At 42.8% G+C, this 26150-nt stretch overlaps 1 protein-coding gene across 5 annotated transcripts in view; it reads right to left on the bottom strand.

Annotated features, from left to right (window-relative positions):
- Positions 1-3229: 3229 nt before the first annotated feature.
- Positions 3230-26150, bottom strand: part of LOC140726275 (netrin receptor UNC5C-like) — a 359820-nt gene continuing 336899 nt past the window's right edge. For all 5 annotated transcript variants that reach the window (XM_073042431.1, XM_073042432.1, XM_073042433.1 and 2 more), the window contains 6 exons: positions 25069-25237; positions 21302-21535; positions 17496-17645; positions 15456-15620; positions 8815-8984; positions 3230-4341 (listed from right to left, as the gene is read on the bottom strand). In XM_073042431.1, coding sequence (XP_072898532.1) covers positions 4176-4341; positions 8815-8984; positions 15456-15620; positions 17496-17645; positions 21302-21535; positions 25069-25237 — 1054 coding nt within the window. In that variant the 3' untranslated portion in view covers positions 3230-4175. The remainder of the gene's footprint in view (positions 4342-8814; positions 8985-15455; positions 15621-17495; positions 17646-21301; positions 21536-25068; positions 25238-26150) is intronic.

The following is a 26150-nucleotide window of genomic DNA, read 5'->3' as shown; positions in this document are numbered from 1 at the left end:
GAGTTTTTTTTAATACACTCAACAAGGCAAGTAGAGAATGTTCCATCACGTTCGACTTATGACTTGAGGTTGGTGGAAAATCTCTGGGGTGTTGGGAGCTCAGACACTCACCAAGGGATTCCTGGCTTTCTAACCTGGGCTTGGAGTTTTTATGCACCTGGTCGCAGGTGGGTGAATATTGAGAATAGTGAAGCTGTTGGAATAGATCATACTCAAACCAGCCCAATAAATAATTTTATCCCTTCCATAATCCCATACCCATCCACCTCATGCCCTTGAGTTGCCCCATGGCTTGCATCAGAACATAAGAAACAGAAGTAGGAATAGGCCATTTGAACTCCTCTTTTTGGCTTTGCCATCCAACAAGATCATTAGTGTCACATTCTTCCAGTGAGTCATCGAACCATAGAGTCATACAGTGAGGAAAATAGGTTCTTCAGCCCAACTCATCCATTTCAAACAGCTGGCCCCTTACACCCCAGTTCCCTTAATACCCAAATATCCTTTGATTCCTATCTTATGCATTTTTAGAGACTTGAGTTTCCACAGTCCTCCTGAAAAGAAAATTCTGTAGATTTTCTACCCTATGAGTGAAAAAAATCATCTTATCTCATTTTGCAATACCCTATCCCTTATGCTGACTCTGTGACCAGCACTGATTCCAGCAGTCCAGCTAGTGGAAACATTATCCCTGCAAGCACCAGTCCCACTGGAATTTTCAAATGAGATTGTCCTATATTCTTCTATACTCCAAAGGTTATAGTCCCAGTCCGCTAAATCTCTCCTCAAATCCCTCTGCTGCCTTTGGCTGTGGAGGATTCACCCTGTTCTATGGATCAACATATTTTAATCAAGGCTCTTCCAGGTGACACAGTCCCACTACAGATTGGTGTCATCACTCAATGCACTGTCCTCAATTTCTTTTTGCCAAATAAGTATCTCAGTTTAAGTAAGGTGGTATAGATAGATGGGAATGTAACCACTTGCAAAGCACATATCATCAAACTTAAGAGCACTTTCTATTCTGCTGTTATCAGACTCTGAAATGGATCTCTCCATTACTGAAAGATGAACACCTGATCTCCCAACCTATCTCATCATGGCCATTGTAGTTCATTTGTCTACCTGCTCTGGACCTTCTTTAAGACTGCAACACTATATTCTGTTTTTCTCTTGACTCCCTCAATGGTATGATCTGTCTGGATGGCACACAAATAAAAACTTAGCACTATATGTTGTGACAATAGTAAACCATTATGAACACCAGTACCAATATTACAACCAGGGTCTCTTGGCCACATTTACTTGGTGCAACATTGCAAAATTGTAAAATGTCTACATTTCACGAAGTGAAAATGGCGTCTGAACTTCAAGTGGGAGACTCTGAGACCCCATCCCGCTAAATTCTGGAGGCCGCACCTCAGATCATCTGATGTCCTTCTAACAGCTTGCTGTTGTAAAGCCTTTTGTCAGTTTTTATTTAATTCACTGATAATCCAAGATACTTAAAAATAGTCTGAACACAATAAAAGATGTTGATTAAAATGAAGTAGGAAAGAGGGCACTTCTCTCCACTTAGTGATTTACTGTCTCAACCAAGGTTAGAGAACATTTTGAAAGAATGTGACCAGAGTATACACACCAGAGGTAAATCAGGGTGGGGGGACTGGTGAGGGGTGATGGGAAGTTCACTGAGTCCCTGCATTTTTTTTTTTTGTCTCACCCTTGGTGAATCTTACAGCAAAGCGGAGATCAAATATACTGATATTAAACTTCATGACGATATAAACACTTAGGGAGGCGAGGTTGGGAACAAGATAGCATATTTTACTGGAGAGAAATCTCTATCTGCTGAAGGTCACTCCAATCTGGTCCTCCATCACCAGCCCCACACAAGGCCCATTTCCACCAATTCTGTTCCTTTCCAGCCATGAACGTGTAACTGACCCTGGAGCCATGATGAAGCGAGCTTCGAATTAAATAACCCCAGTATTCAATAGCCCCCTGGGATGTCTGGGAGCAAATAACCCCAGTATTCAATAGCCCCCTGGGATGTCTGGGAGCAAATAACCCCAGTATTCAATAGCCCCCTGGGATGTCTGGGAGAAAATACGTTAGGGGATTGTCCAGAATATTCTGTTCACCGAAAGGTTGGCGGAATTTTCTACTTCTAGAAAAGCAGAGGAAAGATTACATCAGACTTCTGGACAGATCAGTTTGAGAAATCTTCTCAATTCTAACACACAGGGGAATAACTGCACATGATCCCCAGTAATCGAATGGAACCATTTACTTTGATTAACATCTCCCCAACTGGCCTTAACACAAATTCCATCCATCACCAGAGCACAGTGGGTGCAACGTCTACCATTTGTATAACGCACAGCAAATGCTGCGAACAGCAAACCTGAAACCATTAGCAGAAAGAAGGGTAAGTGCGACAGATACTGGTCACCATCACCAGCTGTATGTCCCCCTCTCTGTGCAGTATCCTGACGTGAAAATGTATCACCTTACGAGGTTCGGTGTGGTGTAAAGAGGATTTAATCAGTCTAGCATTTTCCATTCAGGACCAGTGGAGCCAGATGAGACAAAACCTAGACAGTGTAAACCTGGAGACACAAGAGACAGCAGATGCCAGAATCTGGATCAATGAATACTCTGCTGGAGGAACTCAGCAGGTCGAGCAACATCTGCGAACTGTCACTGCTTAGGGTTAAAACCCTGCATTAGGAGTTTTGATTGAGGATTTCGCCTTGAAAGGACAGCAATTCCTTTCCCCCCACAGATTCTCCCTGACCTGCTAATTCCCTCAATAGATTGTTCGTCAGTATAACATTGAATAGATCCTGCCCGCGTGTCTGTTGGTCCACATTTGGAATCTGCTGCAGGGAGGATGATCCCTGTGGAATAGCTGAATTGTGGTAATTTAACTGACTGGTAATCTGTGGACCAGCAACCTAGAGATTTGGGTTCAAGACCCATCTCAGCAGCTGTGGAGCTTAAAGTGTTCAGCGATGTTCTTCCGGAAAAAAAAATCTATTGGCCTTAACTCTGCTGATCCGCACTGTGGGAGCTCTATCACTACAACGGTTACATCCAGCTTCAAGATACAACTCATTTACCAAGGGCAGTAAATGCAGATTTTGCCCGTGACATCAAGATCCCATGACTGAATTTCAGGAAGTTCCTCCCATAGGGTAATAAAACCTCCAGGATCCAGTGCAAATTACCATCTCAAAAAGCAGAATTTATTCAAAAATATTCTGAATTCACATGAGCATTGAGGCGTTTGATACAAATTAACGATTTACAGTAAAACCTTTATACACATCTTACCACATCTTCTTATAATTCATTCGATTGGAAACACACTGACACACCTCAATATGTCTGCCCCAGGTTTGCCTGAAAGATTTTGCCTCTGGTTAGCACGACAGAGAAGAAATTCAGTGTATGTAGAAAAACAGAAAGGGTTCTTCAAAAAAACACAGCTGAAGGGAATGTTCTGAGCAGAACTTGTGTGAACGTAGACATGTGACATGGTGTTGTGTGTGGGTGTGGATATGGAGGTGTGGAGGTGCAGTATGGGAGTGTGGACTAAGTTAACTTTTCGTTCCTTGCACCCGTGGTGTGTTGTTCTCCGGGTCTGTCGATCCGTTCCGTTTCTGTCGATGCGCTTTGTGCTTGAACTACAAACAGAGAAAGACGTGCCGAGGAGCATCCGGACAATTTTAAGAGTTGCCAGCTCGAGAAGGAAAGCAATCCTCCACCGGGTGTGTGAAAACGTTGCCGAGAACCTCAGCGTAGCCTCAGGAGAGAAAGGAGCAACAGCGAGCCGACGCTTCAGACACAGGAAGCAAGTCCGTCTCTTGTGAAGTGGCAGAAACAGGGACTGCTGGAGAGGTTCGATCCATTCATTTGGATAAAAAATTCCGTTTCCTTAGAAACTATAAAGAAATCTGTACCAGGCTGTGTACAGTCAAGCTGAGATGAAAGCAGCAAGAGGCAGGTTGGGGAGGTGTCAGTCAGACTAGCACAATGTTGAAACCTTGCGTTATCGCGCACAATATTAGGATGTATGGTTTCAGTATGGCTGACCAGATGTGGGGCAGACTACTTGTTATCCAATGCCCCCCCTTCAACTAAAGCAGGCTCGCCCCACCCCTCTGTGCTCAGCGTTTCATCTCCGTGGCCAGGGACATCACTGTTTCGTGTCTTCCCATCTCTTCAAGGGCTGCCGCCAGAGAGCTGAGGTTCCCTTCCGGAAAGTTCTGGGCTTCCCATAGGTCCAGGATGACACCAGTGGGGCTGGATTTGGTTGCAAAGTAGTTCAGGTAACTGGATGGAAAAACAAAGAAAGGGAACAGAAAAGAAGTGTGAGAGAGATGCTTGCCACTTTGTAATTGTACACTGTACAACAGAGAAGGTTCAGGATAATTAGAAATTGTCACCTGTACTGAGATTGAGGCAAGTTTGTTTTGCTGTCATTTATGCACCCATTCCAAACGTAAGTACATTTTGTGATCTCAGCCTAGTCAATCATGAAAACAGCCTCCCCTCCACTGACCCTCTCTACACTTCCTACTGCCTCGGAAAAGCCTCCACATTAATGCACCACCTCTCGGATGTTTGGCACGGCATCTGCTTTGTCCAGGGCTGCGTGATAGGGCAGAGAGCTGTGGACACAGCCCAGTCTGTCGTGAGAAGTGACTTCCCCTCCTAGAACTCTGTCTACACTTTCTCCTGCCCTGGGAAAGCAGCCAACATAACGAAAGACCCCTCCCATTCTCTCTTCTCCTCTCTCCTATTGGGCAGAAGATAGAAAATTTTGAGAAACTGTGCCAGTAGGCTCCAGGATAGCATCCATCCTGCTGTTATAAGACACTTGAATGGACCTCTTGTATGTTAAAGATGAACTCATAATCTCTCAGTCTCCTTCAGTATGGCTCTTGCACTTTATTTATCCACCTGCACTGCATTTAGCACGTAACCACAACACTACATTCTGCACTCTGTTACTGCGTTCCCTTTGTACTTCCTCAATCAAGAGAGTTAATGGAGACATGTTGTTATCAAAGTGAAGTTGTCAACAGTAGGGAAGTTGACATGCCATACTGCCTATGAGTTTAAAGGTTCATTTCTAATCTCCAGCCTCAAGGCATAGGCTGGCATTCCGGTGCAGCACCGAGGGAAGTGCATCTCTGTCCTTTGGGATGAAACAGTGGGTCAGTTTACATGGGTAGGTGCAACATATCCTATGGCACTGATCTGAGGAAAAAGCAGATGACTTCTTTCTCGTAAATTGGGGGACAATACTCATCCTGCAATCAATGCATTGCTTGATGTTGGAACTGCAGTGTGAAAACAACTGGGGAGAAGGGGAGTGTACAAGTAAACAAAATCTTCCCTGGATTTAAATGCAACCTTGCAGCAATCTTCAAGAGCTGGTACCTCAAGAAGGTGGCATCCATCACTCAGGACCCTCACCATCCGGGACATGCCCTCTTCTCATTACTATTATCGGGGGAATAGGTACAGGAGCCTGAAGACCTACACTCAGTGATTCAGAAATAGCTTCTTCCCCTCTGCCATGAGATTTCTGAACAGTTCAGAACACAACCTCATTATTCCTTTTTGTTTGTGCTATTTATATATTTTGCAAATTTTAGTATTTTTTCTCTACTTGCACTTAATAAGCTGGTAAGGAAGGCGGGCTCTGTCGTGGGCAAAGTACTGGAGAGTTTAACATCGGTAGCTGAGCGAAGGGCGCTGAGTAGGCTATGGTCAATTATGGAAAACTCTGAACATCCTCTACATAGCACCATCCAGAGACAGAGAAGCAGTTTCAGCGACAGGTTACTATCGATGCAATGCTCCTCAGACAGGATGAAGAGGTCAATACTCCCCAATGCCATTAGGCTTTACAACTCAACCGCCAGGACTTAGGAACTTTTTAAAAGCTATTATTAATGCTTTTTGAGATAGTGATTTAGATGCATATCATATTTTTTACTGAGTTAAGTATTGTATGTAATTAGTTTTGCTACAACAAGTGTATGGGACATTGGAAAAAAGTTGAATTTCCCCATGGGGATGAATAAAGTATCTATCTACCTATCTATCTATCTGTACTGCTGCTGTAAACATCAGGTCACTGATAATAAATCTGATTCTGGTTCTGATGATTCCTGCTTGATTGAAGGTGGTACCATTCTGCCATCCTGTGGTCGAATCAGTTATTACAGCAGGCAAATCTGGTGTGTAGCTCACATGAGCGTGGAAACATACAGAGAAATGCATCACGTGATGTGCTTGGGCAGCCCACAAGTGCTGCCACACATAGCATGCCACAATATTCCACAGAACAACTGAAACAACAAAAACAAGACAACTGTTTCCTGCCGTTGTCTGTAAGCAGTTTGGACATTCGCCCCACGATTGACCAGGTATCCTCCCACATTCTAAAGAGGTATGTAGTTAGGGTTAGTGAGTTGTGGGCAAGCTATGTTGCAAAGTTCAAAGTACATTTAATATCAAAGTATTTTCAGTAAATGTCACAATATATGAAATTCAGTAGATCAAAGAAATACAACAGAATCAATGAAAAACTACACACAAGGAATGACAAGACAAACAGTGCAAATACAAAAAAAAACAAAGAATAATAATGAACAAGTAAATAAATAATACTGAGGACATGAGTTGGCATTGAAAGTGACATGATTTGATGCAGAACAATGCATTTTTTCCCAGGGCTGAAATGGCTAGCACAAGGGGGCACAGTTTTAAGGTGCTTGGAAGTAGGTACCGAGGAGATGTCAGGGGTAATGTTTTTACGCAGAGAGTAGTGAGTGTGTGGAATGGGCTGCTGGCGATGGTGGTGGAGGCAGATACAATAGGGTCTTTTAAGAGTCTCTTGGATATGTACATAGAGCTTAGAAAAATAGAGGGTTATGGGTAACTATAGGTAATTTCTAAAGTAAGTACATGTTCAGCACAGTATTCTGGGCCAAAGGGCCTGTATTGTGCTGTATGTTTTCTACATTTCTATGTTTAATCCAAGACAGTGAACCACAAGACTCAACTGCTAAGGGAAATACTCTCTTCACATTTACCCTATCAAGGCCTCCAAGAAACTTGTGTTTGATCAAGTCTCATCTCATTCCATGTGATTCAGATGACCTCTTCCAACATTGAATCAAGAAAGTCCTTTTGTGAACCTCTGAAAAGTTAACTGTATCTCTAGCTGAACCATTGCACCACACAATTGTACACACCAGAGTTGAGGTGTCAGAACTTTGCTGGTTAACACGAGAGGGCACAATTTTAAGGTGCTTGGAAGTAGGTGCAGAGGAGATGTCAGGGTAAGTTTTTTACACAGAGAGTGGTGAGGGCTATGGGTAACCCTAGTTAATTTCTAAAGTAGGTACATGTTCAGCACAGCATTGTGGGCTGTATTGTGCTGTAGGTTTTCTATGTTTCTATTTTCACTGGGCTTCTATATCTTGACTCCATGATATTTCCGACTTGGTTGTCACTTTTGCTGGCTATTGACTCTGGCAAGACAACATGAGCTACAACTCTGAAAATAGACTCTTTCAAAAGAATAAGGACGCACAAGATAATAGTAGCAGGGGGAGGCCACTTGACCTCTCAAGCCTACCCCACCATTCATTACAATAATGGCTAATTTACCTCAGGCCCCTTCTTTTCCTTGGGCCAGTTAGGCAAGGCAACATCTTGCCAATGAAGCAAATCTCAGTGTTTCACTGCTGGAAGTATATCAGCCAATTTACACACAGCAAGATTGTACAAATAGCAACAGCATTGTGATTAAACATCCTAGTTTCATAGAATCATATAGCAAGGAAACAGGTCCTCTGGCCCATCGAGTCTGTACTGACCATCAAAGGCACTTTTACAATAATCTATCTTGTAGTCTCCACATTTTCATCAACTCACTCAGAATCTACAAAGCACCTACACGCGAGCTATATTTTACAGTACTTAATTAAACTACAAACCTTGAAAAGTTAGTCCTATTTCTCCCTCCACAGATGCAGCCTGAGAACTTCCAGCATTTTCTGCTTTCATTTTAACTGACAAACCTTTAGGGTGTGGGGTCATGGTCAGAATGTGCAAACTCCACACAGACAGTGCTGGAGGTCAGGATTGGACCCAGATTGTCGGGTGTGCAGCGACCAAATTCTAAATTGGTAAGCTGTTTTATTAATATCATGTGTACTGGGGTAGATTGAATAATTTTGTTTTGATGCCATCCATTGATCATTTCATCACGTCAGTGCACTAAGGTGGTACAAGTGAAACCAGTAAGAGGATAAAGGATAAAGGCTTACCAAGAATGTGCAGTGCTGGTAGATAATAAGGTGCAATGCCATAACTAGGTAGATTGTGAAGTCAAGAGTCCATCTCATTGTACTAGGGGACTGTTCAATAATCTTATAACAGTAGAATAGAAACTGTCCTTGAACTTCATGGTACTAGTTCAGGTTTTTCTACCTTCTGCCCAAGGGGAGTGAGCAGAAGACAGAGTGTTTGTGTTCAGTGGGTCTTTGATGATTAAGCTTGGTGCTTTTTATGGAATACTCTGCTCATTATGGAGACCATTTGATTAGAAGCATCTTTAAATCAGGGCAGCGATTGATCATTGCTATTGTTCTCATCACAGCGGTGGCTCCATCTTCAGAGACACTTGATTGGTTGAAGTCTATTGTGGCCTACCCAAAGATGTGACAGCGATACAACAGTATAAACCCCTTTTCCTCAACCATCTCTGCCCTGCAGACTTACCCGTCCAGGTTAAGCTTATGTGCCAGCAGCCTCCAGTCGTTCCCTCTGTTGTTAGGAGCATCCAGGCTGCTGCAGATCTTCTGTCGGATGGCGAACGGGATCCTGAAGGCACTAGGCCCCACCAGGCAGGTGACACTGGTCTCTGGCTCCACATCCACTGGCTGCATTTCCTGAGGAAGATAAATTACATTGCATCAGATCCAGTCGCTGCAGTCAATCACCATCAATTCCTGCAGCTGAATTGCACACCTTAAGGTGACCTAATAGAGGTTTATAAAATCATGAGGAATATAGATAAGGTGGATGGTCACAATGTATTTCCTCGGACAGGGGAGTCTATTACTGGAAGGTATTGGTTTAAGATGAGAGGCGAAAATCTAAAGGGGATTTCAGTAAGAGTATTTTCTAACAGAGAATGGTATCATAGATATGGTTGAAGCAGGTAAAACTAAAATGTTAAAAAAATCATAAAGTGTTGGGATAGGAGATTGTACAGGCCAAATGGGAGTAATGGCCAAAGACATTGGGAGGACTCAGCAGGTCAGGCAGCATCAATGGATGAAAATGGATAGTCAATGCTTTGGGTTGAGACTCTTCGTCAGGACTAATTAAGCAGGCAAATGAGATCAGCTTAGGCGGGCATTGTGGTCAGCATGAAGTGTTGGGCCAAGAGAGCCTGCTTCCATATTGTGTAGGTCCATCAGCAGGACTATTAGTCCTGTGGTCAGGATTCTCCACCATGAGTTCCAGCATGTCATGGACTGGTATTGCAGTGCTGCTAAGTGACCAATTATTAAGGGAAAGACTCATTCTGAGTACTTGGAAGAGGACTGATGAGATGGCGCCTGTAGATAATTTGGATCCCAGATGGAGACTGATGCAGTTTTGGATGTTGGAGTAAACTAGGGATTGGCAGCCTTTGTCCTGTTTGCCTCCTCCAGCAACCTTCTCTACCTCTAACCTCATTCCTCCCCAGGCTCCATCTGTCTGTGTTTTCTTACCTGTCTCCAACTATCATCCATCTGCCTCTCTCTCCCCTCACCCATCCCCCTTCGATACTACCTGGCTGGATTTGCCTGACCTTTGCTCTTTTCCTCCTTCTACAAATTATCTACAGGACCCATCTCATCAGTCCTCTTCACTTCCTTATACAGCCTACCTCCCTCTCCAATGTCAGTCCTGATGCAGAGTTTCATTCCAAAATGCTAACAGTTGCTTTCTCCCACCGACGCTGCTCCATCCACTGAGTTCCTCCAGCGGTTTGTTTGTTGAAAACACAATATCACCCTTCTATAGGCCTTTTTTATCTTGGGCTCCAAATGTCAACACATTCAAAACACACCATGGCAATTTGACCAGCAGGAGATACACACATAATGAGACAATGCAGTGAAATATTTAAGGACGTGCTCAGAAAATCTTTTAAAGATGAACTCCCATCATAATTTGTGTCCAGAAATTTTAATACGTAACTCAATATACTGATATCTCACCTTGGCCTTCAGCTTCTATACCTGAAACTGAACTTGATTTTGGCGTGCAGTGTTAGACTCTGAATTTACACAGGGGAAATCCATGCCCTGAAACTATGTTGTCTCCACATGAGCTGTCAATCTTCAAGCTGTAATTGGGGCTTCCTGCCAATAGGTGGCCCCATGTAGCAGTTTTGGCCACATTTCTCAGTCAATTGTGCACCATTGCAAATCGCAATGTCAACGTTCATGATGGAAATGTGACAACTGGCCAAACTCACACAGCAGTTTTTAGCACTTCTTCCTCCCAATCATGTGAAAATCTTGCACGTAGGAAAGGCCACTTACAGACATTGCTGTAGGTTTTGCTTAGACCTCCAGTTGATAAAGAAACAGTTGCAGAGTCGTGTCCTCTCTACTGCCCTCCAACCCCACAACCTCAGAGATCTCCATGTCCCACCAACTGCCTTTTTTGGGGTATCTTTGATTCCCAGCTACTCCACCATTGGTTGCCATGGTTTCAGCTGCCTGGGTGCTGAACTCTAGAATTCTCACCTGTTTCCTTTACAACTCGCAGGACGTTGCCTGGATTAGAGAACATTAGCTATCAGGAGAGGTTGGGTTGCTTTCTCTGGCGTGTCGGAAGCTGAGGGGTAACTTGATAGAAGTATATATAAAATCCTGGGACGCATAATTAGGACAGATAGTCAAGGTCTTTTTTTCTCAGTGTTGAAATGTCAAATGTTAGAGGGATGGATTTAAGACAAGAGGGGTGAACGTCAAAGGAGAAGGGTGAGCCAAGTTGTTCTGTTTACACACAGTGTGTGGCGGGTGCCTGGAACATGGGCCCGGGGAAATTCTAGAAGCAAAAATTATAGTAACGCTTAAGAGACATGTACAGTAGCTAGACACATGACCAGGCAGGAAATAGTGGGATATTGACCATATGCAGGCAGATGGGATTAGTTTAGACTGGCACAGTGATCGACACAGACATGGTGGTCTGAAGGGACAGTCCTTGTGCTCTACCACGTCTCATATTCTTTCTCCTCTTTCGACTTGCCAAAAGCCACCATTTTTTGAGTCAACATCTTTTTATGACTGAAGTGTCAAATTATTTTTGAGTGGCTTCAATGTACAAACAGAGTTAAGAACCTTACAGATAAAATCTGATCAACTCTAGATGTTGGAAAGTAACTTAGCACAGGCTAATGCAATTGGAGAGAGGAAGTGCTCTGGAAGGTGGAGGGGGCAGGGATGGGACGGGGAGAAGATGGCGACCCAAAGTAGCACGCTAGCACCTCCACTTGCACAGAAAGCTAAGGGAATTTGGCATATCACCATGAGCCTTATTAATTTTAAACAATGCATCAGAGCAAGCATCTTATTCAGGTGAATCACATCTTGTAAGGTATTTGTTCTATCCAAGACCTAAAAAGACTGCAGAGAGTAGTAAATATACGGCCCAGACTATTATGAAACCAGCCTCCCTTTCATTGATTATGTCAATGGCATGGCGTAGAAACATAGCAGTTAGCACGACACTTCATAGTGCCAGCTGTGTGACTGGGTTCCTGCTCTGTCCGTAAGGAGTTTCTCCCCATGACCACAAGGGTTTCATAGAAACACAGAAAACCTACAGCACAATCCAGGCCCTTCGGCCCACAAAGCTGTACCGAACATGTCATTACCTTAGAAATTATCTAGGGTTACCCATAGCCCTCTATTTTTCTGAGCTCCATGTACCTGCCCAGGAGTCTCTTAAAAGACCCTATTGTATCCGCCTCCCACATTCCAAAGTCATGCAGTACGAGTTAGGGCTAGTAAGTTGTGGGCATACTATATTTGCACCGGAAGTGTGGCGACAGTTGTAGGCTGCCCCCAGCACACGATCGACACAAGCAATTTATTTCACTGCATGTTTTTGATGATGTGACAAATAAAGCTAATCTTTAAATCTCTCTTTCAATCTTTAGATATCTTTAAATCTGCCTCGGGAAACAACCAAAATAATCAAGGACACCTCAGTCATTCTCTTCTCCCCACTCTCGATGGGCAGAGGGCATAAAGGCTTGAAAACACAAATGACCTGGCTCTAGGACGATGTCTATCCCACTGTTATCAGACACTTGAATGGACCTCTAATAAGCTAAAGATAAACTTTTGATCTCCCAGTTTACCTCAACATGACCCTTACACTTTATTTGTCTACCTACACTGCACCTTCTCTGTAAATGCACCACTCTGTAAATTGGCTTATTATTATCTCACATACCGAAGTACAGTGGAAAAACTTGTGTACTGTCCAAAAAGATCAGTTCATTACTTAAAAAAAATAAAAACACAAAATGCTGGCAGAACTCAGCAGGCCAGACAGCATCCAGACAGCATTTGAGTTCATTACTTGGTGCATTGAGGTAGCACAAGGTACAACAATAACAGAATCAGAATAAAGTGTTACAGCTACAAAGAAAGTGCAGTGAAAGTAGACAGTGAGGTAGAAGGTCATAGTGAGGTACATTGTGAAGTCAAACCTCCATCTTATTGAACTAAGGAACCATCCAGTAGTCGTATAACAGAAGCTGTCCTTGAGTGTGGTTGTGTGTTTTCATGCTTTTGTATCTTCTGCCCGACAGGAGAGCGAGAAGAGAGAATATTTGGGGTGGGTGGGGTCTTTGATTATGCTGACTACTTTATCGCGGAACTGAGAAATATAGACAAAGTCCATGGAAGAGACATGGGTATCTGAGTTGTGCTGAGCCACGTCCAAGGTTTCGGCCCAAAATGTCGTCACTACCTCCTCCCATAGATGCTGTCTGGCCTGCTGAGTTCTGCCAGCATTTTGTGTTTTCATCCCCAATTCTGCAATTTATTGTGATCTCAGGCAGAGCAGTTGTCATATTAGGTCATAATGCATCTGGATAGGATGCTTCTATAGTGGATCAATAAAAATTGGTAAAGCTCAAAGTGGACCAATTTAAATGGCATATTTAATTTGAATTCAAATAGTTAAATTTAAGTTTACTAGTTTAAATGGTGAATTTTTAATTGGTTCAAAATAACATAGCTGTCACTGAAATATGCTTTCTTCCAAAATCATTGATCGATGGACTTTTATCTTCCTCTCTTCTCTCACTGTCCTGTGACAAAGCTTAGGGAAGGTTCTAGAGGTGGTTGTCACAGCAGAACTTGGAAGAGTTTTCCACACAAAACCCAGCAGCTGGGGTCATGTCAAGGTCAGTAGCACTGATCTTCACAATCAAGTTCTAAAAAAGAGTGCATGTTCTGAGAATGGGAACAGGAATGGGAGTCACTTCAGGCAAACACATTACAATTGCTACCATAACTTATGAGTTCAAATAAAAAATAATTTCCACTGTCTTTGATCCTGGTTTAATGATATCCTATTAATCTTGTTCAGCTCAGTCAGGACTTGAAACTCTACAGACGTCTTGGCAAGCTGTCAAGACCAACTTCAGAAAATAAAGGGCTGTGCGTTGTGTAAATAACCCTAGATATCTGTCTTTTGACCGATTCTCTCATCTTCACAGGCACTAATTAGCATCTGTGGAGATCCTTCAGACCTATGGGACCAGGACTGTGACTTGTGCAGCAAAGTGGAGAAGAACACCCGGACTTCAGCAAGCTGCACCCTGCCTTGTCATATTGTTAATGCTACATCTATACTCAGCTTGCTGGTCTGGTTTCCCACAGCTCTGTTAAGTTAGAGGGCAATGCAACAGGCAAGTCATAAGAGACATAGAGCACAGAATATGGCCGTTTGGCCCATCATATCTATGTCAACTATCAAGTGCCTATCTACACTAATGGCTTTGGACAGCACTTCTGAACAGTCTTGCCCATATAACAACTGTTTAGTCCCTCTCTATAGATGCTGCTGCTAACCTGATGAGTTCCTCACAGAAGGTCTTCTCAGACAAAGTATATTTATTATCAAAGTATGTAAAGCATATACAACCTTGAGATTCAGCTTCTAGCAGGCAGCCAAAGTCCAAAAAAACAGTAGAATTCATGAAAACCCCCACACAACAAAGATGGTTAAACATCCAATGTGCAAAAAAAAAGAAAAACAATAAAAATGTACACAAATAATACATAGAACATGAACTACAGAGTCTCCACAAGTGAGTCAGCCACAGAGGCAGTTCAGCGCTGAGGCGAGTGTACCCGCTTCAGGAGCCTGATGCCTGCAGAGCAACAACTGCTCTTAAACCTATGGCATGGACACAAGACTCTTGTAATATGGTGATTAAAGGTTTCATCTCAATGCTTCTTAAATGTTGTGAAAGTCTGCCTCCACCATCCACTCAGTCAGCATACCAACATCTAACCACCCTTTAGATGATAAAGAAATCTTTTTAATATTTCTTCTAAATCTCTCACTCCTTAACTTACACCTATGGTTATAGACACCTCTGATATAAGGAAAACTTTCAGAATTATTTTACACAAGAGAAGGATTCCTCTTCCCCACCTGTACCCCAAGGTCCCTCCTGAGACACTTTTATATTCTAGTAAACGTAACCCCTCACCCTGTTTATTCTCTCTTCTCCCCTCTCCCATCAGGCAGAAGATATAAAAGCTTGAGACCACGTACCACTGGGCTCAAGGAGTTTTTAGACCACTGATAGCAGATTTCTGGACAGACCTCTTCTACAACAAAGATCATCTCTCGATCTACCAATCTGTGGCTCTTGCATCTTATTTGTCTACCTCCACTGCACTTTCTCTGTAAGAGGAACACGTTATTCTATACTGTTTTCCTTTATACTACCTCAATGTAATTAGATATAGTATGATCTGACTGTATGAAGCAAACTAAAGCTTTTTGCTGTATCTTGATATATACGTCAACATTTCTAATTCAAGTATTATTGAACTCCTGCAACCCTTTGTGATCCTTGTCACCATCTCTCCCCATCCTCTGTCTTCTGTGAGAGTGCCTCCAAGTTTTGAACCACTGCCACTGAATGCAAAGGGGCAACAAACAACCTGCCGGAAGAACTCAATTGGTTGAGCAGCATCTGTGCGAGGAAAGGAATTGTCGGTGTTCAGGGTTGAAGCCCTGTGGCAGGACACGTTCCAACACCTTCAGTCTTTTGTGTCTCAACCGAATGCAAAGGGTTAGGTTCACAATAGTGGACGTACCTCGGACAAGGTGGTCTGGATCTGGAAGATCTGTCCCTCTCCCTCCACTTGTCGCACACAGAGTTTGCATACCAGCTCGGCAGTGATGAGACTGAAGCGTTCTAGTGTGAAGGTGCAGTGTAGGTTTTGTTGACACCCGCTCCATATCTGCTGGAATGGAATCTCCTGGTTGAACAGAAAGCCAGATTCAATTACTGAGAGTTCGTGGCCACCACAGAAGTATCCAGATAGCAAACCAGGAGTCTTTCTAACTGCTGAACATCTCATTACATCTTCTCACTACCTTGAGGTGCTTATATACAGTTTGATCTGTCTGACTGTCTTGCAAAAAAAAAGCTTTTTACTGTACCTTGGTTCACATGACAATACTAGTTCAATGCCTTCAAACTGAAGTGGGATTGTCTTGTGCTAAATGGCTAATTTTTAATAGATTCAACCCACCAATGGAAGGATACATGACATTGACTTTTAATGTCAGTCCACCAGCAATTTACAACGAGGTGGACCTTTTGCTTAGCTAGCCCGTGTGACCATTAACCACTCACGTACACTAACCTTAAGTCAATTCCATTTTATTTTCTCTACATTCTCATCAACTCCCACCAGATTCTACTACACACCTACACACTAAGAGCAAAGTTCAAAGTAAATTTATCAAAGTACATATATGCCACAATATACAACCCTGAGATTCATTTTCTTGTGGACATTCACAGTAAGTACAAAGAAATGAACAAAATAATAATAATAAATAAATAAGCAATAAATATTGAGAACACGAGATGAAGAGTCCTTGAAATTGAGTCCATAGGTTGTGGGAACAGTTCAGAGTTGGAGTGAGTGAAGTTATCCCTTAGAAAATGTGTGCCAAAAGGGCAATGTTACAATAATCATGGGGAATTTTAATATGCAGGTAGATTGGGGAAAATCGGGTTGAAGCGGGATCCCAAGAGGGGAAGTTTCTAGAATGCCTATGAAATGGCTTCTTAGAGCAGCTTATAGTTGAGCCCACTAAGGGAACAGCTATTTTGGATTCTGTGTTATGTAATGAACCAGATTTGATTAGAGAGCTTAAGGTAAAAGAACTCCTAGGGATAAATGATCATAATATGATCAAATTCACCCTGAAATTTGAGAAGGAGAAGGTAAAGTCAGATGTATCGGTATTTCAGTGGAGTAAAGCGTGAGAGAGGAGTTAGCTAGAATTTATTGGAAAAGAACACTGGCAGGGATGATGGCAGAGCAGCAACAGCTGGAACTTCTGGAAGCAATTCGGAAGGCACAGAATATATACATCACTAACAGGAAAAAGTATTCTAAAGGCAAGATGACATAACCATGGCTAAGAAGGAAAGACAAAGACACCATAAAAGCCAGAGAGGACATATAATAGAGCAAAAATTAGTGGGAAGTTAGAGGATTGCGAAGCTTTTAAAAACCAACAGAAGGCAACTAAAAAAAGTCATTAAAAATGTAAAGGTAGAATACGAAAGTAAGCTAGCCATTAATATTAAAGAGGACACCAAAAGTTAGATACATAAAGTATAAAAGAGAAGCAAGAGTGAATATCAGATCACTGGAAAACAATGCTGGCGAGGTAGTAATGGGGACAAGGAAATGACCGATGAACTAAGTAGGTATTTTGCATCAATCTTCACTGTGGAAGCCACTAGAAGTATGGTGGTAGTTCCAGGTGGCAGGGGTCATGAAGTGTGTGAGTTACCATTACTAGGGAGAAAGTTCTTGGGAAAGTGAAAGGTCTGAAGGTAGATAAGTTACCTGGACCAGGTTTCTGAAAGAGGTGGTTGAAGAGATTGCGAAGGCACCTTGAAGAGATCAGCGTAATCACAGGGAGAAGTATAAATTCCGCAGACTACACCTGAGGTCAGGATCAAACCCAGCTTTCTGGAACTGTGAAGCAGGGTCTTTACCAGCTGTATTACAGTAGAGCAGGGCTAGGACAGATAACGTTCCTGATTATATAGAGCCTTGCCTCCTCAGCTGAAAGCAGTTCACCATAAATTTGGAGTGAATTCCTACCTGGTACTTTGTGAGCAGTTTGCTTCTCCAGAGGGAGTGTGGTATATCGTGGACAGACAAGCGCAAGTTGTAAGTGCTGTCCTTAAATAGAAGGGTCTTTGGTTCATCCACCAGTTGTCCACCTAGTTGTCTCTCCAGCTGAATTACTTCCTGTGAATAGAGATCAGTATCGAATGACTACAGGACATCCAGTGATCTGGTTCATAATTAGCTACAGGCATCTGTTAATGCTCCACCATAACTAAGCTTATCCTTGCTACATTCGCCCAGATTTATCTCATCTCAATGATGAAAACTAGTTTGGTTTAGATGTCGATTAACTTCAACACAATTATCCTTAACTTAAATTGTCTATTCATTCCAGAACTTTAAAGGGATGAAGCTTGTAGAAGATTAGAAGTGCTTGTGGATGAGCAAAGGCCAATCCTACCCCTTCCTCAAAATACTTCTCTCAAAGGGCTTGAGTGGAAGACATACATTAGCACTCCTGCAGCAATTCTGAAGGGATGCTGCACTGTTAACCAATCTAAGGTCCTCTGAAGATGAGCAGGAGAGACTCCCATCAACATTCAACCCTCAAAGATCAGATTATGTATTCATCACATTGTGGGCTCTTGCTGTGGAGAGAACATTGAACAACACAGCACAGTACAGACCCTTCAGCCCACGATGTTGGACCGATCTTTTAACCTATTCCAAGGTCAATCTCATGTTTCCCTCCCACATAACTCTCCATTTTCCTTTCATTCGTGTGCCAATCTAAGAGTCCCTTAAATGTCAAGTTCAAGTTTTAGTTTATTGTCATTCAACCATACACATGTATGCAGCTAAACAAAATATTGTTCCCTCTCGTATGTTATGCCCTCTCATGCTAGTCATTTCTGCTCTGGGGAAAAGGTGCTGGCTGTCCACTCTTACCTTTGGCTCTTAACAACGTGTACGTCTATCAAATTATCTTTCATTCTCCTTCACTGTAAAGAGAAAAACCCTAGTTTGCTCATCAACCTTTCTTCGTAAGATATGCTCTCTAATCCAGGAAGTCCTGGAGAATCTCTGTACCTTTTCCAAAGCTTCCACATCCTTTCTATAATGAGGCGACCGGGTGTGGTTTAACCAGGTTTTTATAGAGCTCCAACATTACCTCGCAGCTTTTGAACTCAATCCCCCCGATTACTGAAGGCCAACACACCATACCGTTTCATAACCACCCTATAAACTCGCATAGCAACTTTGATGGATCTATGAATAAGGACTCTGAGATCCCTTTCTTCATACACACGTTATGTACCCCTAGGGTTCATATTTTCTGTGGACTATCATTTTAAAATGTCGGGAGAATGAGACTGGCTTTCGGACACTGTTTGAGCTGTTACAGAGAGAGAGGGACGAAGCCTGCCTTGAGATGGTGTTTATACGAACTCTAAAGCTTGTTTTGAATATACAAGGACACTGCCTGCTTGTGAGTTCTTAGAGAGAGAGAGAGAGCAAGGAAAGCCTGTGAGTTGCCTTGGAAACGGCAAGGCGGAACTATATGATGGACAGCTGGTGTTCAGCACTTGTGTATATACAAGGTCAACTGGCTTTGTAATCAGACGCATGACACGCCAGACACCAGAGACAAGGAAGACTGACACTGGTTGAGCTTTGTGTGCCCACGGCAAAGGTGGGGTTTTTGCTCACAGTGTGGACAAAGGAGTGACTGGTGGGGAGCAATCGGTGTGTCCAACTTTTGCCTGGGTTGATAGCTTCCAGTGGAAAACCGGCATTCTTGTTTTGGTGGTCACAGTCGGTGACTTAAATAAGTTTCGGGAACAGGAAGACGACGTGCAAGGTTCATTGGCATCGGCACTGGGAAGACAAAACAACTCCCTCTCTCTCTCTCCAACTCTACTCAATTTATATTCTAGAACTCAACTGATTACTTACCGTACCATCGTAAGACTGTATCATTTGGAGAAGCTTGGGAACTTTATTTACTCTCTTATATATGCGTATCCTCTGTTAACTTGTTTTGACCATATAACATATAACCATATAACAATTACAGCACGGAAACAGGCCATTTCGGCCCTTCTGGTCCGTGCTGAACGCTTACTCTCACCTAGTCCCACTGACCCGCAATATAACATATGTTTTGCCTTATCCTGTTTTATATTAATTTATCACGTAGTTACTAATAAAATAAAGTTTATAAAAGAAGACTCAGACTCCAGGTGTGTCCATTTCTGCTGGTCCTTTTTAACCCATTACAGGGGACATAACACACACTACCAAGGAACACATGAATTGGCTGTCATATTTCTCACAGAATTGGTTCCTGGATGTTTGAAGCCGTAGCATAACTACTCATACAAGTTCCACTGAGGGACTTCCTCTCTGTTCATTCAGTAAACCCACCAACAGAAGAATCCATGACTTCCCGAAAGTGGCTACACACACACAGTGTGAAGAATGTGTATGGCATTCAAATGGGGCAGTGAGTGCAAGGAATTGGATGTCACACTCCAGCTGTACAGGACAGCACCTGGAACATTGTGTGCCATTCCGGTCCAACTTTAGGGTGAATATGCTAAAGTGAGAGATGGTGCAGGAAAGATGGACAAGGAGGTTGTTGGGACTAGATGGATTGAGACTGAATAGTATGGGACTGCCTTCCCAGGAGAGAGAGAGGCAGAGGGGGACATGATACAAGTTTATAAAATCAAGAGGGCCATAGATAAGGTGAATGGGGATAGCCTTTCTCTTAGGGCAGTGGAGTCTAAACTTAAAGGACTAAGTTTTAAAATGAGAAGGGAAAGGCAATTTTTTTTCCACTCAGAGGGTGGTAGCTGAATGGAACGAACTGCCAAAGGAAGTAAAAGATATTTGGACTGGCAATTGTCCAGCAAGAAGTGTTCAGAGGGATATGGGCCAAACGTTGGCAAATGGGACTCGTTCAGGGAGACATATTGGCTAGCATGGATGAGTTGGGCTGAAAGGCTTGCTCATGTGCTGTATAACTCTATGACATCCAGGAAACAGATCTGGAACACTGGTTTATTGTTGTCTCATGTTGCAGTGGAAAACTTCGCGTGTCATCCATACCGATCATGTTATCACATCAGTGTATTGAGGCGTTAGAAAGGAAAACAATAAAGTGTTACAGGGAAAGTGCAATGCAGGAAGATCAAAAGGTGCAAAGCTATAATGAGATAGACTGTGAGATCATATCATATGAGAGGACTGTTCAAAAGTCTCATAACAGCTCATTGAGCCTAGACAGTAGTTAGTACATGGCAAGATTGGGGTACAGCTAATTATAAAGTCGAAGTCAAAGTACATTTATTATCAATGTATACCACATACAACCTTGCGATTTGTCTCCTTACAGGCAGCCACAAAACAAAGAAATCCAAGAGGATCCATTTTTCAAAACGGCCATCAAACACCCAGCATGCAGAAAAAATTGTGCAAACAATAAAAGTAAGCAAGTAACATTCAGAACGGAAGTTCATGAAAGGGAGTCCACAGCCACAAAGCCAGTCATCACTGCGGTCTTAGTTCTGCACAGAGATGAGTACACCCTGTGGAGCAGCGAGTCCCTCACCTCCGACCCTGACACCCTGACCTTTTCAATCTGGCCCGACGATTAAATTGTGCAAACCTCGGGCCGTTCCTCATTCTCGGACCCAGGGCCTGCCACTTCAATAAGTCCTCAGGCCTAATCTAGTCATAAGGGTAATCTATTCATTCGGAATAGAGCACTCATGTGTAAGGAGCACAATGGCATCCTACCAAAGGTTTAGGTTTCTTTTCCTGTGAGTTACCTTCAGCTCATCCTGTGTATCGTGCAGGCAGTAGACCCGCATGGTGTACTCCAGTGAGGCACAGACTGCAGGTGCAAATATGGCCAGCTTCAGGCGCCTGGTTGCAGACTTGTTGACTGATTGTCCCACCAAGCAGTAGGTACCAAGATGCTCAGTCACTACGTGGCAAGCGTGGGAATCCAGCTGGACGTAACACGGGGTGCTGAGGGTCTCTGCTCCAAGTACCACCACATCCTACAGAGGAAGACAAAACACTTACAGAATCGAACTACTCTCTCCAGTTCTAACCACATTCAGGGCTGCAAACCACCCTTACATTCAAAAATAGGGATAGCAGAAACAGTCAATGAGGGCTTCCGAAGGAGAATTGGATATGCAGTTGAAACGGAATTGTTTTCAAAAGTACATTAGAACAGGAATAGAAGTTGGCCACTTGGCTCCTTAAGCCTGTTGCTGTGTTCACTACAGTCATGGCAGATCTGAAACGTAGAAACATAGAAAGCTTACAGCACAATACAGGCCCTTCGGCCCACAATACCGTGCTGAACATGTACTTCCTTTAGAAATTACCTAGGGTTACAAATAGCCCTCTACTTTTCAAAGCTCCATGTACCTATCCAGGAGTCTCTTAAAAGATCCTATCGTATCTGCCTCCACCATCATTGCTGACAGCCCATTCCATGCATTCACCACTCTCTGCGTAAAAACTTACCCCTGACATTTCCTCTGTACCTACTTCCAAGCCCTTAAAACTGTGCCCTCTCATGTTAGCTATTTCAGCCCTGGGAAAAAGCTTCTGACTATCCACACAATTCAGCTGTGCCAGTTTCACACATCACTCAATTCCCTCATCTTTCAAAATTGCATCTCCTTTCTCTTTTATTATCTGCCATGGCCTCATCTCCACAACCTGGTAGTGAAGTCCAGCTGACTGCCCTCTGTTCCCATGCAGCTCAATGACCATCCTCTCATCTTGCAGATATGTCCTTGCCGCACCTCCTCAGCATCTTTGCAGGTTTTAATGAGATCATCCTACTTGGAATAAACCCTGCCTAAATGGTTACATGTTTCAATCCTGTTATACATAGGGGAAATGATTGTGCAATGAGTTATTAATCTAGAAATTCAGGGCAAATTCTGAGGGACCTGTGTTTAAATCTCATCTCACCAAAGCAGATGGTGATAATTTTGAAAATGACCTCTGGAATTAAAAATGTCTACTAATGACTATATAAAAAAAAAATTATTTGTTGTAACGGCCTGTATGGTTCACTACCTGAGAGGAAATCTGTCCATCCTTACCTGGCCTGACCTACACACGACTTCAGACCCACAGCAGTGTTTGACTTTTCACTGAAGTGGTCTAGCAAGCCATGTAATTTCAATAAACCACAAGAAATCCACAAGGAAGTCACCATTTTGAAAAGGCAGCTCACCAGCACCTTCTCAATGGCAACTACGATGGGCAGTTGACTCCTGGCTCACCCTGCAAATCCCTTGAACCAATATATTAAAAAATGCAGACAATCAAGAAGGAAGATGGAGTGGGGTGGATGCAAAGGGGAAAAGTTGCTTGTACATTGTAGGTTTGGAAGAGAAAAAAAATTGTATTTACATAACTACTTATACATGCAGGATTCCTCAAGGTGCTTTGCAGCCAACATACTCAAGGAATTGTTCATGACCAAAAAAAGATAATTTTTTCAAATAATTTTCTTGAACTTATAGAGTCATTGAATCATGGAAATTTAGGGCACAGGAGGAGGGGGCTATTTGTCACAATCTTTCAGAGGTGAACCAGTCACATTTTCCCCAGTAATTTAAACATTCACACTACACATGCAATAAAAAATGATGCATTTGGACAAACCTTTTCAAATGACAATGGAAATATCACCAAAGCATTATCAAACAGAACCAGAAAGTGGGTTACTTATGGACTGATAAGATGGGGTATCCAAAGGATCACAGTCCAAAAGAGGAGAAAGAGGCAGAGATAGGTTTAAGATCTCTGCAACTGAAAGCAGGCTATCAGTGGTGGTTAATGGAGAAAACTGGGACTATTTAAAAGGCTGGAACTAGTGGAGTGCAGAATCACATCAATCAGTAGAGAAATCCTCTCGTCTATTTGCAGCATCCCTTTCAATTCTGATATAATGTAGGAAGAATTAATAGGGGCTAGCCCAAGCCATCAACTCCATCAAAACTTCAAATACATCAGCGAATCTTTGGAGATTTGAGAGTAGCTCTTGGTGGTGCTAAGTTGATCCTAATGAAACGAGTGTAAGAATCAGGACTGAAATGACATGGAAGCAGGAGAGAGCCAAAACTAACTGAACTTCTTCAAACTTTCTCCTGAGAATTAGCAACATCCAAGAATAACACTCCAAAAATATTAGCAGCTAGTTATCCTTACAAGTCCCCAGAAAGCACAGTTAACTTTCTTGCTAAATGCTTTTTATTGTTTTGTGAATATTATTTTTTCTTTTTGAGTTTATTTTAGATGCTGTTATTTCTGGCTGTATGGAGGCACTGATTTCCTTTACAATGATTCTCACACTCAGCACTATCAAGGCTGACATCCATCCTGCTGGAGGCCACTTTTCCTATCTTGTATGCCTGCTCTGTACCTCCAATTTATGCCCATCTCTGTGCCCACTGTCTGGGACTACCAGCCCACTCCAGCTGGAGTCTCACTGGTTGAGTGAGTAGAAAGTCCCGGGCACTTTGCTTTCAGAAGGACCTCAAGTCCACTCACCTCTGACATTACAACAGTGACTGCACATCAATTAAAAGGGAAGGAGTAAATTTTCAACTGTAATAGATAAACAGGAGAGTCAGTTGTCAATACTATCGTCAGTTTCTCCATTTACTTGGTTTTAAAATAGTTGAGAGGGATTTGGGCCTAAAATGGGCAAATGGGATTAGCTTAGATGGGAACTTTGGTTGGCATGGTCCAGTTAGCCCTAAGGATCTGTTTGCATGCCGTAGAACTCAATAGCTCTATACTTAAAAAAAAGTTTTATTGAGTCAATGCATTCTGTAGTGTAGATGGGAACGGTTTCCCTGTGTATGGTCTTTGTAAGATTAATCTAATTAATTCATATCAGTCTTGCTCATTCTCTCAATTGCCATGTGAAATTCTCTCCTTAATTGATTTCTCCAATTCTTCCCTTGAAAATATTATTGAATCTACTTCCATGCTTTCAGAATGTAACAATTCATAAATCAGACCCAACACCAACCCTTGCAGACTCTAGTGATTATGATCAGAAAGGTAGTAAGCTTTTCACACAGAGGAAGGAAGATATATGAGATGAGGTGCCAGAGCAAGTGGTAGAAGTGGGTACCATGACAATAATTGAAAAGATTTTGAGCAGATGCTTGAATAGGAATGGAGTAGTGGGATATGGACCTAATGTGGGCAGATGGATTAAGTATAGACAGGTGTCACAATTGGCGTGGTAGGCTGAAGGGCCAGTGCCTGACTCTGTTGCTCACTGTGGGAGCTTGCTGTGCACAAATAGTCTAACGTTGTCCCGAATTATGACAATACTTCATTGGTCGCAAAGCACTTTGGGGTTTTAATGAAAGACATCTTAAAGTAAAAATGGTTCCTAACCATTCCAACGGTCACAGTGGTTCAGCTGATTTTGCCTGGGGTGGGCAACAGGAAGAAATGAGAAGACAACCCCTGAGCACTGAACTGTGCCCCAGAGTCTCAAAGACAGCTTGCTTTCCCATGCTGACCATTAGTGGTCTCTCACCTCCCAGGTTCCTTCTGCCGACATGCTCTTGAGTTGAAAGATCCAGTCCTCCATGTTGGGCTCAGCGCAGTGATGGATGGTCAGGACAACAGGTCTGGTTAGTAAAGCACCGGCAGGTCCACAGCTCACCACTGGGCTCAGCAGGGTCTGGCTGCCCTCCAGTGTCGGCCTAGGCAGACCACAAGAGTCAAAAGCTATCAGTCTCTGCTCTGCACAATCCCAGGCCTCACCCTCTGCAACCCAGTGAAAAAGCACAAGAGAGAGATTCTGCAGATACTGGAAATATACACAAAATGCTGGAAGAACTCGAGCAGTATCCATGATCAAAGACCCCCACCATCTAGGCCATGCTTTCTTCTCAGTACTACTGTCAGGTAGGCGGAACAGAAGCCTTAGGTCCCACACAAACAGGTTCAGGGACAGATGTTATGTGACAACCATTAGGCTCCTGACCGATGTGGATAACATCATTCAACACTACTCTGAACTGATTCTATAACCTACAGACTCACTTTCAAGGACTCTTTACAACACATGTTCTCAGTATTATTTTTCTATTTTCATAGTTTGTCTTCCTTTGCATATTGGCTGTTTGTCAGACTTTGTATATATTTTTTCATAAAATACTTTCTCATAAAATTCTATTGTATTTTTTCACTGTAAATGCCTGCAAGAAAATGAATCTCAAGGTTGCATATGGCAGTGTACGTGGTGGTTGTCCATTGTGTCTGATGATGACAGGAACCCCGTGTGGGAAAGTTTTTAAAGCAGAAAAGCCCATGCACTGGGGCTGTTCCACTCTCTCAAACTCAGAAGTCTGGGTCCACTGGTACGAACAAACGCCACAATCTGGGGTCTTCCTTGGTTACAGTGGACGACCATGATGTCTTCTGTGCCTTGTCATGACCTTCACTCTCCATGGAGTGTTGCAGTACTGCCTTCCTAGCAGAGGGATCTCACTGTAGATCTCCTTCACCCAGTCCAATGGATCTGACTAGGACAGGCATGGAACTGTATACATACTTTGATAGTAAACTTACTTCAAACTTTGAATTTTAAAATTCAGCAAGTCAGCCAGCATC

This window comes from Hemitrygon akajei, chromosome 4 (genome assembly GCF_048418815.1).
Source record: "Hemitrygon akajei chromosome 4, sHemAka1.3, whole genome shotgun sequence".
Lineage (NCBI taxonomy): Eukaryota > Metazoa > Chordata > Chondrichthyes > Myliobatiformes > Dasyatidae > Hemitrygon > Hemitrygon akajei.
This window is presented reverse-complemented; position numbering and strand designations above follow the sequence as displayed.